General features: G+C 33.8%; 3 protein-coding genes across 3 annotated transcripts in view; 1 reads left to right on the top strand and 2 right to left on the bottom strand.

Annotated features, from left to right (window-relative positions):
* kdn (citrate synthase) overlaps positions 1 to 3,875 on the bottom strand; it is an 18,904-nt gene extending 15,029 nt beyond the window's left edge. Inside the window, exon 1 of the mRNA XM_011497072.1 lies at positions 3,601 to 3,875. Coding sequence (XP_011495374.1) covers positions 3,601 to 3,648 — 48 coding nt within the window. The 5' untranslated portion in view covers positions 3,649 to 3,875. The remainder of the gene's footprint in view (positions 1 to 3,600) is intronic.
* Positions 3,876 to 7,079: 3,204 nt separating this feature from the next.
* On the top strand, positions 7,080 to 12,588 carry LOC105360227 (uncharacterized). The gene is made up of 5 exons (XM_011497071.1): positions 7,080 to 7,424; positions 9,548 to 9,809; positions 10,966 to 11,288; positions 11,402 to 11,701; positions 12,071 to 12,588. Exons 1-5 carry the CDS (start codon positions 7,169 to 7,171, stop codon positions 12,250 to 12,252), a joined length of 1,323 nt encoding a protein of 440 aa, XP_011495373.1. The 5' UTR covers positions 7,080 to 7,168; the 3' UTR covers positions 12,253 to 12,588.
* A 110-nt stretch (positions 12,589 to 12,698) lies between these two features.
* Gnptab (N-acetylglucosamine-1-phosphate transferase subunits alpha and beta) lies at positions 12,699 to 15,993 on the bottom strand. The gene is made up of 7 exons (XM_011497070.1): positions 15,758 to 15,993; positions 14,902 to 15,323; positions 14,597 to 14,808; positions 13,661 to 14,453; positions 13,412 to 13,589; positions 13,146 to 13,333; positions 12,699 to 13,049 (listed from the first exon to the last, which is right to left on the bottom strand). The coding sequence occupies exons 1-7, from the start codon at positions 15,875 to 15,877 to the stop codon at positions 12,740 to 12,742; spliced, it is 2,223 nt and encodes a 740-aa protein (XP_011495372.1). The 5' UTR covers positions 15,878 to 15,993; the 3' UTR covers positions 12,699 to 12,739.
* Positions 15,994 to 18,314: the final 2,321 nt, after the last annotated feature.

Below are 18,314 nucleotides of genomic sequence, written 5' to 3'. Positions count from 1 at the left end.
ATCCCCCCCCCCCACATTCATACTCACCCAATACATACGTGGATTGCTTGGAATTCTCGGGCCACGCAAGGCTAATAATAATACGCGTGAACCGTGTGATCTTCGGCTTCGACGATCGAGAGAAGGGAGGAAGCGCGCGAACAAGGTCGCCAACGACGTCCGAGTCCCGTTAAATAATGCAAGTTCCTCATTATTTGGTTTTTCTTTTATCGCAACTTTCCAAATTTCCGCGAAGGGCTATTCAGTGTGCCCTGACTGCAGCTATATTGCTCTATCAATGCTTTATTTATGAATGCACATTTACGCGATAATAATAATGTATAAATTACTGAAGTTCTTTTGCAATATTACTAATGCTGAAATGCCGTACATTCTGCAGGAATTAAAATATTTTTAACTATCGTGCATCAGCCTATGCAAACTATAACAACTATAATATCGATTTAAATCGCTCGCGCGCGCGCACACGCGCACACACACACACAAATTGGAAATAGATATTTTTAATCTACCTTCGCTGAAAATAACAGTATGAGATTGGCCCGATTTAAATCTACCTCTGACACATGCACTTTACACATACTGTGCTTATGCGAATTAATTTGATATTTAGAAACATATATATATATATATATATATACTGCATCGATACTGAAATGCAAAAAGGTAGGCAGAAATCCAATGATTTTACTATAATCGTATCGACAAGAGCATAGATAGTACAATGTGCAACGCCATAGGAGAAGGGAAATTTTAAGTTATCATCAAATGCATATCAATTACACATTCGTTTAATCGATGAAATCATAATTGTTAATAATAACAATAATAATAAATAAAAGTATCGATAGTGTTGGGAATTAATTGATGTGCATAACTGATAGAAACTAATCGAAACTAAGGATCCGAAAGGTACTTGGTACATATTTACTCTCTTAACTTTCATAAAATATCTAGCGTTTCCCGAACATTGAGAATTCATCTCAATCATTGTACCCTCGATTGTAGGCCAAATAGGGGGGGGGGACAAGCCTACGCTAATCTTATATATATATATAGAATGTACTTTGCAAAATTTACAACAATCTTTTGTCCTACCTTCCGTGGAAAAGCACGTTTTATCATTATTTTTCAAGTGTATTGGTGCAAGGTCTTGGCGCGCTTACGACATTGCCGATTCGTTAACGCGTCGCGTTTGCTTCCGCGGTCGTTGGTATTTTCAAATGTTTGAATGGGAATGATTAGGGTCAGAGCAGACGAATGATTATTATTGAAAGTGTTTTCAAAATAAATCAGCAATCAAAATAACGCTATCGCTCCGTATAATAACTATTGAAATAACTATCCGACAAACGCACGCGTCTTTCTATTTTTTCCCTATATTAATATTTTATATTAATAACAATGACAATAATAATAGCAACAGTAACAACAACAACAACAACAACAACAACAATAATAATAACAATAATAATAATAATAATAATAATAATACATTAATAATACACTTTAACCAACTGACAGTAGGCGGTGATGATTGACTCAGCTGGATCGATTAAAATACAGAGGGACAACCTCACTGTCATTTAAATTGTAACGAGATATGTTTTGAATAAATTAAAGGTCTACGCTGAAATATCAGAAAACATTGAAGATATTACGCTTACTCAACTACACACCAAAGTTTCATTTTTAATGACTACTTCTCGTCCGCCAAAATCTGATAGGCTATTATAATTTGCCGAAAAATTGATTAGTCCGGAATAAATTCACCCTGTTTGAACGGGGACGGCTTTCGATAAGACATAAAAAAAGAAGAAAAGAAAAATAAGAAAATGAAACGGCAATCTTAGAAATAATATACAAAAGGAATTTCAATAATTTATTATTTATTATCGGCTTTCACAAAGTATCGGAGTATCTGATATTTTGATATCTGACACTAAATTGAAAAGATAATGGATATTCAGCCACTCGAACAATTAAACTGCATAATTAGAAGAGATAATCGTAGAATGAAGGGAAAGAAAAATAGTGAAATGACTCGAGAAATGTAACGGTATCGCTTCACTCGAAACTCGTTACGATCTTATAACATGTTTAATTATAAATAATCCATACCCAAAGAAAAGTACAAAATTTTCGAATTCTTCCTTCGAATAAACAAAGTGCTATTTCGAATAGTTGGCTCACAAAAGGTAGGAGCACCGTATCTGAGAGCTACTCGAATCACTTCCTCGCCATGACTTTCATTATTTCATTGTCAAATATGAACGAACGAGGCACGATAAAGCTAATGCGTGCCAATAAAAAGCAAAATGTTTGTGGTTTTATCAATTGGCCAGTCGGATAATTCTAAATCTAGGACAAATACTGTGCGTGCGCCCGTAGTAGCGATAATGATGTAGATTTCCCAGAAAACAATTTTTTTTTTTTTATTTTTTTTTTTCACGGCTCTTATCGGCGCGATTTAAATGCTGTAAAAATGGACAAGGTTAACGATACCACCATTTATCCAGCGTTCCGCGCTCTTACCTATTCGGGCAGGAGTAGGTGGAAAAGCTACGGTAAGGTATTTTGTCGCCCCAATTTTCCCTCCCCCCCCCCCCCCTCCCCCAACCACACCCCGTCATCGCCATCACCCATCCCACCACCCATCAACCACCACTCACCGAAAACCACCGTTATGCAATTGACATCTCGCGGATTTTCCACGTAGACTACAAGGACAAGTATGACTTGCGCTTCCGCCTGGCGTTTTTTCACAACGACGAATCTCGCATAATCGGTGCTGGAACGAAAGCTCTCCCTTACGCAATTACATAATCGCCTCGAGTGCCGCGCAATGATAACGATCGAACGCGAGCGCGGTTGATGATGGAAGCAAGTAGTTGGTCGGTGAGGTTGTGCGTGCGTGCGTGCGTGCGTGCGTGCGTGCGTGTGTGAGAGGTAAAGAGGGGGAATGGGATAGAATGAGGGGGTGGGAGAGAGAGAGAGAGAGAGAGAGAGAGAGAGAGAGAGAGAGAGAGAGGGGGCGAGACAGCGGTTGCGAGGGAATTAGAGTAGAGTAGTCCAAAATTCGAGAGTATTCGTAGCTTTTTTTTCGGTGACTCTTGGCCAACAACTTGCAAGCGTCAGCTGATGCTCAAAAGCTCGATCGATTTGTCGAGAGGGTGGAGGGAGGGGGGAATGGAAGGGAAAGGGCTAAAGCGAACTGTAGAACGAGTGATAGGAATAATGGATTTGAATTTTTCAAATAATAGGGGGACGCGTGAAGAAACCAGTGCTAAACGCAAGATAAGCACGAGCGCGTTAGAGAGTGCGAAGCCGTGGGAGAGAGAGAAACAGGGAGAAGCCGCGTGCGCGACGATAGTTTATAGAACGTCGTCGAGAGCGAATTACAGGTGAGTTGGCCGACAAAAGGTTAAACATGCTACTTTTAAACTAGGACAGAAATCGCCCGAATATGGAACGAGTGAAAAGTCGACGTAGGTTAGGCGAGGTGGGAGGGGAGACGCGCCACGACGCCGCGTGCATCTCAGGGCCGGAAGGCAACAATATCCGCTCCGTTGTTGTGCGGGTGGCCGATTACCAACGTACCTGGAGCTCGAGGCAACGTCGACTGTTGATGCGGAAGAATAATGCCATTGTGATGGAACTCTTGGTGACGGCGGCGACGTCCGAATATTTTTTCAGGGAACGCGAGGATCAGTGGTGGCGGCGGCCGCTGCTGCTGCTGCTACGCTGACTGTACCTGCCGCGCGCGCCTTATATCCCCTTTAGCCACTGCGGGACGGGAGTGTGAACGAAGCGGAAGGAGATCGAGAGAGAGAGAGGGTGTCTGAGAAGGAGGGAGAACGGTCGACCGAGACAGAGAGAGAGAGAGACAGATAGAATGAGATTGAGAGAGATAGAGAGAGATATTAACGGCTGATCCAAACAGACGAACCTCTGGCGTTCGACTCTGGGTGACTCTTATTCGCTCCGGTCTCCTTCGGAGCAACACGCGGTGCTTCTCGTCGGAGATGACGCCCATGGCGCCAGCTCGCGGAACCAGCCGGAAGCGCGTGACTCTCGTGGACGAAGCCGCCACCACGTGGACACGAGCGGCGCGTGTCCGATTTTTCGTCTCTTACCGCAACAGCCGAGATTGTGTAAGCGAGGCTGAGGCATCTTGAGCTCCGAGGGTGACGGTGACGGCATAAAAGGGGAGTCGAGAGTAAATACTAGCTGTTGGAGGAAATCTGCGACGATTGTCGGATATGGGACGAAGGTTTATTCCCAAGCACTAGATGGCGCACGAGCCTGAAACCGAATAAGTGTACGGGTGTTTGTGCGACCGAGAGAGAAAGAGAAAGAGAAAGAGAAAGAGAAAGAGAGAGAGAGAGAGAGAGCCACGAGGCAAGCACACATTGTCGGTTTACTCGAATTCCCGCTAAATTTGTTCTTTAGTTCCAATGAACAAAAGTAGCTGCACGCGATTATAGTCATACGTTGACATTTTTATGAATAAAGTTAAAACGAAATGTTTCACCTGATCTTCGTTGCACAGTATTGTTACTAGGTTCGTCGAACTAATAAAATCTGATAAACTATAATACCCTTTCGCATTACTTTAACATTATTTAAAATTTGTTTAAAAAGAATTTTTGCCGAATAAACAAATTTTTGAAAGGTAATGGTACAACTGGAATGAAAATTGATACGCCTTTTCATAAATGAGGAGCGAGGACAGTTTATTAAGCATATTTATCGATATCATACGTATTTAAAAATTACGAGCTACATATTTATCTTATTAGATATTACATTATTTTTTGTTTTGCTTTTGAAAATATCCAAAATTCACAATTTACGATGTACTTTTTTTAAACGCATCGATATGCATATCGTTTATTATATAAATTTATTATTATGTTATCAGAACTAAGATGTGAAAAATAAAGAAAATGATTCAATCAAACAACGAGATGCATGTAATCGCCTCGTTAAACATTCACTATTTATTTCATGAATAATCCATATTTTTATACATTAAATTTTTTTCAAGTTGCTGTATTTGAGTCTTCGATTATAAATTCAAGAATAACATTAATTATTAAGAATATAAAAATGAAGATTATACTAATCAAATTTCCTTAATAATAACAACAACAATAATAATAACAATAACAATAACAATAACAATAACAACAACAACAATAACAATAATATAATAGTAATAAACAGTTTTGCATAGTAAAAATTCGCTCTATATTTTTCGATTGATGATTTTTCGTTCTATGATCAATGAAGAAAAAAACTATAGAATAGGCAAATAATAATTTTGACCAATCAATTTGGCAAATCAAAGCCATAATGAGATTCTAAACGATATGTTGACGTAAAGGGGACTATTTAAACTTCGGCAAAGATAAGAAGAATTACATCCTATAAAATGTATGGAGTTTTCTTATATTACCCTATGAAACTTCCTTACATTAAATATATATTATTCTAATGTATAATACGACAAAAATAATTATTAAAATATTTTCAGAGTTAGAGCTCTTTGATCTTTGATATTTTATATCCAATTATTGACTATCTCAAAAGAATTTATTAGTTGATTCGATTTACGTCGATTGTCTTTGCCGCTTTATCATTTGTTTCGATTAAATATTAATTTTCTTAAAAAAAAAAAAAAAAAAAACAAATGTAAAAAAGATTGTTATTGTAGTTTGTAATAATTGAATACTTAGAAAAGGCTTAAATAATAGATCAATAGAATGGATAAATCGAATGACTTTTCCCTGAGCTAAAAACAATTTTAAATCCATCTTGTAAAAATTTCAATGTCAAGAGCTATCATCTTTCATAGTGCAAATCGTGCGTTTCTAACTATTTGATAGTCGAGAAGAAAAAAAATTGTTCGCAATGGTAGTGGAATTATGATAAAAATATTAAGACATGAAAAAGAAAGAAAGAGCTTCCGCAAACAATAACTGTGTATACATAGTATACACAAAGTTTAAAGCTTTGGGTAACAACTATGACAAATTTCTTGCAATAAATGTTTCACAGCTCATTAATCTTTTTTCCAATTTTATTGGATCTTAGATAATTATTATTATTTCGTCCATTATAACAATGAATTAGATTATCTATATGCGTTGTTCACGATATGCTTAATTTATCTCAAAGATTTTATGTAATACGCATTGCATCTTACATTTTCTTTTATATATATATAGATATATGTAAATGCGGCGGTTGCATGCGTGACTTTTGCTATTTACATAATTATATCTTCCAAAGCATTTTATCTTTAGGCCTTGAATTTTGCAAACGCGGAATAGTTTTAGTTATTTTAATAGAAAGCAGAAAATTCTTTGCTTGTAATTCTTTTTAAAGCTTTTTAAAACTTGTACCTACATAAAAATAATTGCCGTTAGTCATGAATAGGATAAGAAATTCTTAGTACTTTATGCATAAGTTTGTGAACATCTTACATTATGTCTAATAAATAATAATAGTGATAATAATACACCCATTTGTATTTTCCTGTTGAACAGCAAGCTGTTTTTAATGTACTAAGAAAAATTCTGGATTTAGACACAACATTTTCTTTTGCCTATCCAATTTGTATTGCCGAACGTATAAATCAATGATTTGAAAATTCTTTTTATTAAAAAATATGCAAGATTTTTTAAGAAAGTCTTCCGCAAAAGAGGTTATCAAGCAATGGAAATGTTTAGTAGTAATATCTTTAAAGGAAGACTAAGAAGCGATGAAAAACGCATTTATTTAAATGGGATATTAAATAGTGTATGCTTATTATGAAAGTATGAAAAGTACTCCGATAACTACTGCGTTTCATTATCAATGCAAGAAAAGCTTTCGCGATTCTTCTACATTATTCAATATATATTTTAAGTGTATGTTCGAATAATCGATTGATCCCACTGAAACTCCCCAGTTCAACCTCTATAACCCATAGGTTTGACAGACTCCACGTTCACCAATTCCTCGATCGAGTAAAATATTCCACGCTAAACAATAAAACCTAATCGAGCGTGTCATACTTGCTAAGGTTAAATCAATCGACATCTTGGTTGCTAGGCGATTTACAGGGCGCAAACATGGAAGGTTAGGGCTATCCAGGATCGCGTGGCAGTTACGAGGAGCAATGCCCCTCCTAGAGACGGACTACTGTGTCGAGCAGATAAACGTGCCAGCGAAGCTACCAACGATCCTTAAGCAATTCTGCAAATCGGCGATACGTACCCAACCATACGACCTTCTCAAGTGGTCGAGCGCCTACTTTCACGCCCTCGCTGATGGCGAAGAACCGCCGACGAAACTCCGACTCGAGTATCCGCCCGCGAGCAGTGCACATGGACTCACCCTCGGGTTCCTGAAGGTCCTTCTCCGTCAGCTTGGCGGTAGGCAATCACATATTGGGTTTCCTAATTTTCTTCTTCCGCGTGGTGGTGTTTGCGCTCAACGATACAAATCGACTTTGCGAATATAGATCCGGCTTTTCAATTTTTTAGATTTTTTCGATTTTTATTGCTTCGCAACCACTTTGGCTAAGTGCTTTCGAGATTGTTAGCATTCCAGATACCAATTGCTTGTCGACTGAATTACTATGTGCGCTTAATACGGGGATTTAAATTTTATGATAAAGGAGGAAAAAAAAGGATAAAAGAGCTTTTTCTTTTCTTTTGACGATAAGTAAATACACTTTAAAATCATCAATTACCATTTAGTACTATTTGACATTATAACGATATACGTGATTTTTTAAATATCGTTTTATTCGTTCACTTGCATTAATAAAGTATTGCAAAAACTTTCCTTTCCTAACAATACCTTTTGTAATGACATATCGTTTTGTGTCTTAAAATCCAAATTCCTAAATTCGCTAACTTGCGTGTTTTACAATTAATTACTATAATTTTCAAATATTTAATGGCTTTATGTGATATATAAGTTGTAGTTATTGATTCTGAAATGTTATTGGAAGTATGATGAAGAAATTGATTAGAATTGATCGTTAATTGATGGAAAATCAAGAATAATGTAAAAATATATTAACCAGCGTGACTGTTTCTGTTTGTACGAAACGTATTATCAGGCGAAGAGTATTTATTCGTACACGATTATTCATATTTTTATTCATTTATTATAAGAAATATTGAAAGTTATTCAATCTAAATTATTCTAAAGTTAAATCGATAAAAATTTCTACAAATATATGAACAATACACTGCCTCTACTGATTTTTCTAATTTCTTATTTATTTATTATTATACTTCTTTTCCAGTGAAATGCTATAAATGAAATGTTAAAATGTCAAAGTTCTAGATTAAATTAAAGATAGTTATTTAATATCTGAAATGTAATAAACATTTAATTTAAATCTAGACATCCATAAAGCTACATATTAGCTTTTATAATACTGATACCTTCTATATAGCGATAATGCCGATTTCGATATTTTGTCCTTCAAATAAAATCATTTTGATATTTGGAGTACATGCACAATGAACTCAGTCAATTTTGGCAGATTTTTAAACAAAGCCGACGTTTTTTGATAATGATTTCTATTATTTTTTATATTTCAACTCTCAAATAGGAAGGTTTTTTTTTATTTTTAGTAAAAAATGTTAATCTATTTGAATTAAGAAAATTAATTCAAATGTATCGAAGATAATTTTTTCATACAATCTACTAATTTATACCAAATTTGTACCATATATGCATTTCATATTTGAAATTAAGCTTGTGTATGTCTTATAAAACAAAATCACATAGTTGATAATTCTCATACGAGATAAATATTTAAAGAAAATTATAAATTACTATGTCAATGATAAGATCATCCACTAATTTTAGTTTTACATTTATAAATTATTTGCCATTTTTAATTTGAAGGAATAAACGTTAGAAATAAATAAATGTATTTTGTCAAAATAGGGAAGGAAAAATAGATAGATAAAGTTTTTAATTCTAAAACTAATTGTTTAATGAAATATTATCATAAATTATAACATTGTAATAGATAAAATATTAGTAAACAATTTTGCAATTGAATAAGTAGTAAAAATAACATTCTTTCGGTTCTCAGTTTTTGATATGTAATAATTTCTGGTTATGTATTTAAAAACTAATATATAATTCTAGAATCGATAGTATCTTTTCAATATAATTTAAAATTTGAACTTTGTTATGTGATAATTCGATATACTTCATATACACATACATTAATTCATTATATTTACTTTATTTAAATATATTAGTTAAATCTGTATCATTGAATGATTACATTATTGTAGACATATAAAGAACTTCGCGTAAGGCTTACTAATCGTTTGAAATATGAGAATTAAAAAAAAAAATAAGAAATCAATTTGTGCAATCCACCATGTATCGTTGAAACAAAAATATATATTAAGTAATCAAGTACTGAAGTAAACTGAGAGTACGGAATATTTATTAAATATATAATATCGTACAATAAGGGTGTTGTAATTTATTGTAAATGCTTTTTCCCTATTTACAGTGGATTATAATAAAATAGTCCGCTTGGAAACAATACTGACCCGTTGGGAGCATCTTTGCCTCGACAAAAGAGACTTCGATATGATACTGAGGATCGGCAGGTTCCACAACAAATGTCAGATTAAAAAATTCATGGTGATTGCTGTTGGTTTACTGACGCGCTGCATTACAGAAACAATGATTATGGTCTGCGAGCTTTTTACCTTCGAACCCGAAGGCGGATCAGCAATGATTCCTTACAGTTTATTCATGGATACTTACAGGTAGGTAAAACATGCGTTACAAGCTTTTAAAGATGCAGTTTGATGGAATGTTACCGTTGTTAAAAAAAAAATTTTTATTAACAAGCTGATTTAATCCGTATGACGTATATATTTTCCGTACTTTTTAATAATATTAATATTAATAATAAACGCTTATATTTTAATTACGACTTTCTTTCTTTCTTGATCGTTAAGTTTCAAATTTCTTCTTTCATAATAATGCATACATAACTAGAATAGGATAAAATAACTAGACATGATGTGCGTGTTTGTATGCAAAAATATAAACAAATAAATAATTTATTTTTTGTGCTTTCTCTGTAAAAAATCTATAATACTACACCTATTTTTTTTAACTTATTTGTATAATATATTACATAAATATGATACAACATATTAATTCCATTAATACAAAACTATTAACGATAATTTTTTTTATAAAGCTGACATCATTTTAATAATAGAGTATCGTTTTGAATTTTGAACATATATATCACGACATATATATATATATATATATAGGAAATGTGATTATATACAATTTAAAAAATAATCACAAATTTGCTTTTTTTACAATTAAAATTTTAACGCTGATTAAATATTCTATATGTTTCATAAAAATGCAGAATTAAAAGCTATTCAATTAATAATAAATTGTAATTTAACAATTTAAGCTTTTATTTTTAACGTTAATCATACATTTAATTGCTTTCATTTATATCTATATTCATAGGAAATCGGAGAAAAAAATTTTTAAATTACAACTAAATATAAATTTGAAAACTATGGAATTTCAGAAGCTTTCACATTTAAATAATAATTGGTGTTACGTTATATATATATAATTAATCTTATATTACTGGCAAAAATATCAAAAGTTTAAAGCGTTTCTTATAAAATTGTTATACTTTTCATTAATTAATTTATTGTCCAAAGTAATTGACAAACACCCAATCGTCTCTTTATATATATGTGACAATGTATCGATTATATATATATATATATATATATAAAAAAAAAAAAAAACTTTTCCCAATTGTTGCTAATGTTGGATCATTGTTTCACAAAAATACAAACACTTACAAGATAGCAGAATTGTTAGTCTTATTTTCCTTCCGTTTTCAAACAATATGTTTTAAATAAAAATTAACTGCAGATATATCGCGGATTTGAGGTGCGACGGATCGGCAAAGAGTGAGTCAATTTGCATATGCGCAGTGAACAATTCGAAACTCCAAGCCAAAGACGAAGCCAAATCCAAGCTCAACGCGAAGTTCGAGTCAGAGTCAGAGTCAGAGTCCGAGTTCGAGTCGGAGCTGAAGCCCGAATCTACACTAGAATCAGTGATGGTTATTCCGAAGGGACCGATTTCCGTGGCTAGCCAAGACACCGACGTGGACGTTGAGTACGAGCTCGAGTCTTTGTCGAAAGAAGACGTACAATCAAAAATAAGTGAGTTTATTCTTCGGGAGGTCGAATGCGATTAACCAGACAGTTCAATGAAATGGTAGACTTCGTGTATATGTAATTGCAAATTGAGTTTTAATAATGCGTAAGAGGTGATTTAATAAAATTAATATAATCACACACAGCGCTGCAGAGCTTCGGCGAGGAAACGGCGGAAAGTTTTCGGCACGAGGGTGAGGCGAGTTATCGATCAAGCGAGTCTACTGACTCCAGTAGGAGCAAGAGTTCAGAAATCGCTGGGCAGCCGGAGTTGAACCAGATAGAAACTACGAGTGTGGAGGTCGAGGAAATCTGTGATGATGTTAAAGCGAGCCAATCGATGATCACGAATTCGAAAAAATCGAGCAGCAAAACGAGTTATGACGAAGATTCAGAGCAGTTCAGCGAATCTATCGATGCATTTACGAATTATCCGGATGTGCCAGGTGCCTATAGCACAACGTTCATATATATATATATATATTTTTTTTTCCTTCATTTACGGCAATAAAATTTTAAAACATAAGTGCGTTTATGACACAATACCGTCGTAGTGCTAACTACGCCCATTCATGTATATCAATTTTGCTATTTGACCAATCCATTGGTAGTAATTAAGCAATCGCAATGATAATTACAAGATACTTCGAAAAGGCTATTTATGAGAGACAATCGTGCGAGATACATTACTTTAATTTCAGTTTCCGCTTCTTATATCGCTTTACTGCCTATTCACAATTATACATTGATTGATGTTGATGAGAGGAGGGGAGTGGGTGTAGGTGTACGATGATACATCGTTTGAATTGTTCAAGGCATTGGTCGTCAACTCCTGCCCGAGGAAGTGACGGCTGTGGCGATATGGATGACCGAGTGCTCAAGGAGACAAGAAGGGATCGTCGGGCCTCGCAATATCAGACATATTAATTGTCCACCGCTCACAGGCATCTGCTGTAGACCAACGTCGTCCAACAGTAGTCTGCTAACAGACACGTGAACTCAAGATTCATGGGAAAAAGCCGTGTACGAATTAGCACGCAGAAGTTTAATGAGAAGAAATGAGAGAGAAAGAGAGAGAAAGAGAGAGAGAGAGAGAGAGAGAGAGAAAATAAAGCAAAAGAATTTTATATATTGCAAGATAGAATTTTTGGTGTGAATGATGTATTGTTAAACAGTTGTTATACTACATTGTTATTCTTACATTAATGTAATTTTTTTCTTTCTAAAATTCTATTGTATAAGATCCGAAACGTTTTCTGTTTTAACTTTGATAAATCGAAATAAAGACAATCTTTTACTACTACTACTACTACTACTACTACTACTACTAATAATAATAATAATAATAATAATAATAATAATAATAATAATGTACGTGCTTGTACGCATAAATAATTATTTTTATCAACACAATGCATTCGTAGGATTCACATTCGCCTGACTAGAGTATTGTTAAATTATTTGGCAATAAATGCGTTCGGATACTAAACAAGTAGAGTGGGTAGCGTACGAATTATGCAGAATCTCCGTATTTTATAGCGAAACGTGTGGTAAAACGTGAGGATAACTAATAATACTATTAAAAGTAACATCACATTTCGTGCTCTGGCGCGATTGGATCGCCATTCTAATAATTCATCTCGGTAAGTGAAGCGATTACGGTATTGAGCGGGCAGCTCGAAACTGCTGCGTATCGGATACAAAGAGCGATAAAAGTCGTTGAGCAGATCACGAATTATTTCATTTTCGGTGCCTCGATCTGGATCCATGTCGTCGTTAAGACATATGAATTTTCTGAAAAGGCATTGAAAATTTTAAAATGAAATTTTAAAAGAGGAAAATCGATTTTAGATCGGTCTAGTTGATTCGCTCCTATTGCGGGAAACGTACTTTGGATTGCTTCGAATTTCATCTAGTAACTTCACTGTTGTTGATATATTGCTGGTCAACATTTCGAATATTTCATCCTTTCCCGCTTCGATTACTTTGTGCGGATATTTTCCATGTTTTCCGAATTTGAAACGCATCTTACTGACGATTGAATCACACTTGAGAATTAGTTCCCGACTGACCGTGGGCTGAAAAATGTCACAATTGGATTATTACGATGGAATAATCGCCCGACTATGGAAAACGAAAGAACGAATATTTTTTACCAAAGTAGAGTCCAAATAGCGCTCGCCCGGTGGCGGAGAAACTGTAGACATATCTTGCAAATCAATTAAACGGGAGCAATTGGTTATGGCACTTTCAAAATTAATAACTAAATTATAATCTAACGGCAATGGATACATTCTTGCCAATAGCGTACGAATTTCTCTATCCGACCATGTCCTAAAATACATCTATATTTTAATAAATCTCATATGGGTATTAAAGTTCAATTACGCCTAAGTTATACTTGCTGTGATTTATCCGTATCAAATGCATCAAATATTTCTTCAGCCGATACCAGACGTTTTTCACTGAGTAAAAAGTAAAAGTAAGAAAAGGCGAATTGCATGTCCTCGGGATTTCTCAAACGATGGCTCGACGTTTTATCAAATTCTCTAGAAAATTTTTTTTGCATTTCAATTATAACGGTTTTATCTAACAAATGAGGCATATGAGCAGGTACTCGACGACGTTCCAAGCCGTAAGCTTTATTATAAATTTTATTTACGTATAGAAGTGACTCTGCGTACGTATCGAGATTTCGAGGTCTTTTCTTTTGGCGACCCGCATACTCGAGTTTACTGCCTTTTGCAGATTCATTTTCGTGTACTAAATTTATAATATCATCATTTACAAATAGTTTTGTTAGCGTTCGTTTGTCAATTTTACCAGATCCGTTGGTCGATGGAATAGGAGCATGTTTTTTCTCAGTTGAATAAATAGCTCTATTAATTTTATCGGTACTCCTATCAAGTTTATACAAAACTTTAGATTTGCTTTTTAATCTCATATTATTCGCATCAAAATCTTTTAAATTATTCCATGAATTATGTTGATAAAGTAGAGAGCGAATAGCTATAAAATTTGAATTATTACTTTCTTTAATATTAATATCTAATTTTTCCTTAAATTTTAGAGTATTTTGGAGTTTCGTTCGGTCCAATTCAGTTTGAGATTCGTGTAAAAAACCATACGGATAATCGTTTTCACCTTCGTTTGCCTCTTTTTCGGTCACATCTAACGACGAAAAGTCACAATCGCCTCCTTCAAAAGAACAATTATAAGTTGAATTTCATTTGAAATTTTATGTATATATATATATATATATATATATCATTAACATTAACATTAATTTTACTTAACTTAAATGAAATGAAAACCAACGTTAAAAAATGAATGGTACCTACCATCGAATTCGCACAGAGTTGTATTACAAGTGGGGTCGCAGGCTCCGTCTTGAACCCAAGCCCATGGACATATATCCGAACAGTCTGGGACCCACCATGCTAAGTAAACTTTCTGTCCATTGGCCCATGTTATGAAATCTTCGGGCCAAACAGCGGCACCCAAAATTACATCATCGTTAAAGTATAGAAATTTGTTAGATAGACCGGGAATTCTAAGAAAAAATTGTTGCAAATATGCATTGATCATTGCGATTTATGTTCATTTATAATAGTTACAAGTGCATATTATAAGATCATATAATGACCTGTGAATATTGCTTTCTATGGCCGGGCTCGAAAAAGTTGGTAAATGGCTATTGTTAATAAATATGTCCTTGTGAGAAATTAAAGAGACTCTTGGATTATCCATATCTAACCAATTTGGTATTTGACCATTAGTGACAATGTATACTTTCCTTATCCATGGGGCATACATCTCTAAAGATCTAAGAGAATACTTTAACTCGTCTTTGTCGTTAAATCTCGAAGCTGCACTATTGGCATTCGTTGCAGAAACATATTTCTTCAAATTTTCGAGGAACTGCGGATCTGAACCATTGACCCAAGTATATACAACGTCAATGGGAACATGCTGACAAAGTTGTCTTTGAAATGATATACCAAGAATGTTGTCGTTGAAGGAATGAAATACTGCTTTGTACTTTTCTTTGCTCCACGCTATCCATACCTAAATTCATAACAATCGATAAAAATTAACCAATATTAATCGATTTAACGAAATTTAACAACTAAATTGTAAGGAATAATTTTACAATTGCATTATTATTATTATTTTCTTGGCAGCGTTGCCTTGGCATATGAGGATATTGCCTAATAATTCACTCTACAGCAATAATAAAATCCGACATAAAAGTGTAAGAATAATAATATGATCTGAATATAGCAAAGACAATATTAAAAGAAAATAGAGCTATTGTAAAGAACGTTAAAATTATAAGGCAGAGAGAGCTTCTAGTTTGTAATATCGTTAATTATTAACTTGGCACGATAGAATCACAATTTTACCGAATGATTCGCAATCGATCGTCTATCAATATATCGTTGAAAGAAGCCATTGATAATTGCCCTTCGGAATAAACGACAAAAGATCAGCGAACTAACCTCACCGAAGTGAATAACCCCGACAAAAATGCAGGTAAGAGCTATGAGGACAACGAGGAGCGAATAGCGATGGGATAGGAGATCGTAGCATCTTCTCTGCACAAGCTTCCAAGCGCTCATCTCGTAGACGCTCCCGAGGATCACCTCGATCCTGACACCGTCATCGCCGAGCTTTGTCGCAAGCGCCGCAGCTCGCGTCCTTTCACCGCCTATCAGCACTCCCCGCGACCATCGTCACGTCGCGATCGTTAGTGGCATGGCGCGACATCGGCTACCGCGCTCCGCATTTCCATGAAAAATCTACGAAATACTCTCGTTAGCCAAATCGCGACTACTGGAAGCCACCGAGGGGCATGCACAGGACAGCCAACGTTGAACGAGCGTTTATCGGGGAACTCGGAGATCCCAAAACGCGCTCACCCCACAAATGTCAGAGGCCGTTTGCCGCGTGAACTACCTTTCAAATATCCAGATAACAGCCCCGGTTACTCAACGTGCTGTTACAATGCTGTTACTATTTAGTTACGCGTGGTGAGAGTTGCCATGCTTCCGGTTATAGGTACCGCTGCTTAAAATTCTCATAATTCGCTAATACTTTTGTGTATCGAGGGCATAATTGGCCCGAATTAATTATGCGCAACTAATTGATCGAAGGATCGATACTCGTAATCTTTTATAAATAACGTGCTCCACGTAAAGTGTGTTGTTTTACATTATTATAGACAATTTTTACTAGTTATATCGCTCGGGTTTCTATGCAGAAGTGTAACCTAAATTTTTTACGATGCATTTCTCGATAACTCAAATTTTTAAGTAATTTTAACTATATTGCAGTTTCAAGGTGCAATTTTTAACATAATTTTAAAAGTGCTATTGCTTATTATTGATCACTAAAGAAGACATCCTGAATTTATTGTACAGTATCGTTGTACATATTGTTTCAGATACATTATAAAATAGTGACTATTTGATACTTACACCATAGACTCAGTGAATATTCTCATACTTATAGAATTGATCAATAGTAATTTGATCCCGAAGAATTTGTCCACACTTTAAACATGGTTTTTAAGTGGAAAAAGGTATTTAACAAGTCCACTATATTATAATTATAATTAAATGGATAAAAAAAGTGCGATAATTTTTTTTTTTTTTTTTTTTTTTTACCTTATATAAAAATTTATCACTTAAGACTCTCGATATATTTTGATTAATATTTCATTATTTTAAGTCCCTTATGATAATCCTTAAATGTACATCGTTTTCCAACTCTGTACACACAGTTTTCAATAATTAAGCCATTTTAATCACGATAGAGCTCAGCAAAACTGTTCCACGTTATATTTAATTATTATATATCATCACGTTAGAAAATATTTATGAAAGATAACACATACCTTAAGTATTAAATTATTAAAAGAATTCTATTGAAATTAAATGTATCAGGTTTAATTAATTTCTACTCAGCGTTTTATTTCATAGTAAAAGCGCTAGAAAATTATTTAAAAGCCAAACAAAATTATCCGCAAATATATAAATATATATATGTACGCATGTAATTAAATTTTATTATAAAATTATACTCTTCACTATACTTATTATTAATTGCTAATGTTCTTTGAAAGATGTTTTAATAAATTTACAAAAACAAATTACGAATTATGCCTGCATATACTTTCGTGTGCGTGCGCGCGCGCGCGCGTGTGCACATATATACAGATAGGTAGATAGGCATATAGAATAATATATAAGTAGATGTTGTTAATGTTGATTATTTTTTATCAAGATAAGCCGTTTATTTTAGGAAATTAAATTTTGTATTACAAGCTACTACTGAGTAACAAGTTGATCTAAATTATTTTAATATTATGTGACAGACTATTTTTTAATAGTTTTAATGTACTTAGTCATCGAGATTGCGTGAACTTCAAAAATCATTTTATTCTTATTCTTGTGAATTAAAATGTTTTCTACAATCATTTTTTATAGATATATGAATAGCTAAGTACACATTTGTATATATGTACTTTCAAATATTATTTTGATTTTTTCATTTGCACTGCAAATATATTAAATTTGATAGAACAATCATAAATCATTTTTTATATAATATTCGGCTACTATAATAGCGGTCTACTAACATTCAAATTAATTGAAATATTTTACTTTTAAAGTGTCTATTTTCCGTTTGCTCATTGTGTTTTAATCTGAAGTTCAAAATATAATTACACATCAAGCTGCATATTTAATTGCTCCTTCATATACAATTTTTCTGAATTTATTAATATTTGGTTTTTCGTTTAATTCTTTCCTAAATAATATCGTTTTCCATTAATTTTTATTATTAAATTATACGTATTATATAAATGACTAAACTAATACATTATTAAATTATTATTTTCATAATATAATTATTTATTTATGTTTTTTTCTTCAAGACATTTCTCTAATCTGCTATTATAATTAATTAATTTATCATATATAATCATGATCTATTTTACTCAATTAAATAATTATTTGGTAGTTTTATATAATTGGCATTGATGCAAAGTATGCT

The sequence above is a fragment of the Ceratosolen solmsi genome, unplaced genomic scaffold, assembly GCF_000503995.2.
Source record: "Ceratosolen solmsi marchali unplaced genomic scaffold, CerSol_1.0 scaffold13, whole genome shotgun sequence".
NCBI lineage: Eukaryota > Metazoa > Arthropoda > Insecta > Hymenoptera > Agaonidae > Ceratosolen > Ceratosolen solmsi.
This window is presented reverse-complemented; position numbering and strand designations above follow the sequence as displayed.

Excerpts from the sequence above, each read along its gene's own strand:
- Gnptab (XM_011497070.1), bottom strand. The coding sequence starts at position 15,877 with ATGAGCGCTTGGAAGCTTGTGCAGAGAAGATGCTACGATCTCCTATCC. Across the intron at positions 14,809-14,901 it reads ATAGAAAGCAATATTCACAG|AATTCCCGGTCTATCTAACA; the intron begins GTCATTATATGA and ends ATTTTTTCTTAG. Across the intron at positions 13,050-13,145 it reads GAAATTCGAAGCAATCCAAA|AAAATTCATATGTCTTAACG; the intron begins GTACGTTTCCCG and ends ATGCCTTTTCAG.
- LOC105360227 (XM_011497071.1), top strand. The coding sequence starts at position 7,169 with ATGCCCCTCCTAGAGACGGACTACTGTGTCGAGCAGATAAACGTGCCA. Across the intron at positions 9,810-10,965 it reads TTATTCATGGATACTTACAG|ATATATCGCGGATTTGAGGT; the intron begins GTAGGTAAAACA and ends AATTAACTGCAG. Across the intron at positions 11,289-11,401 it reads TATTCTTCGGGAGGTCGAAT|CGCTGCAGAGCTTCGGCGAG; the intron begins GCGATTAACCAG and ends AATCACACACAG.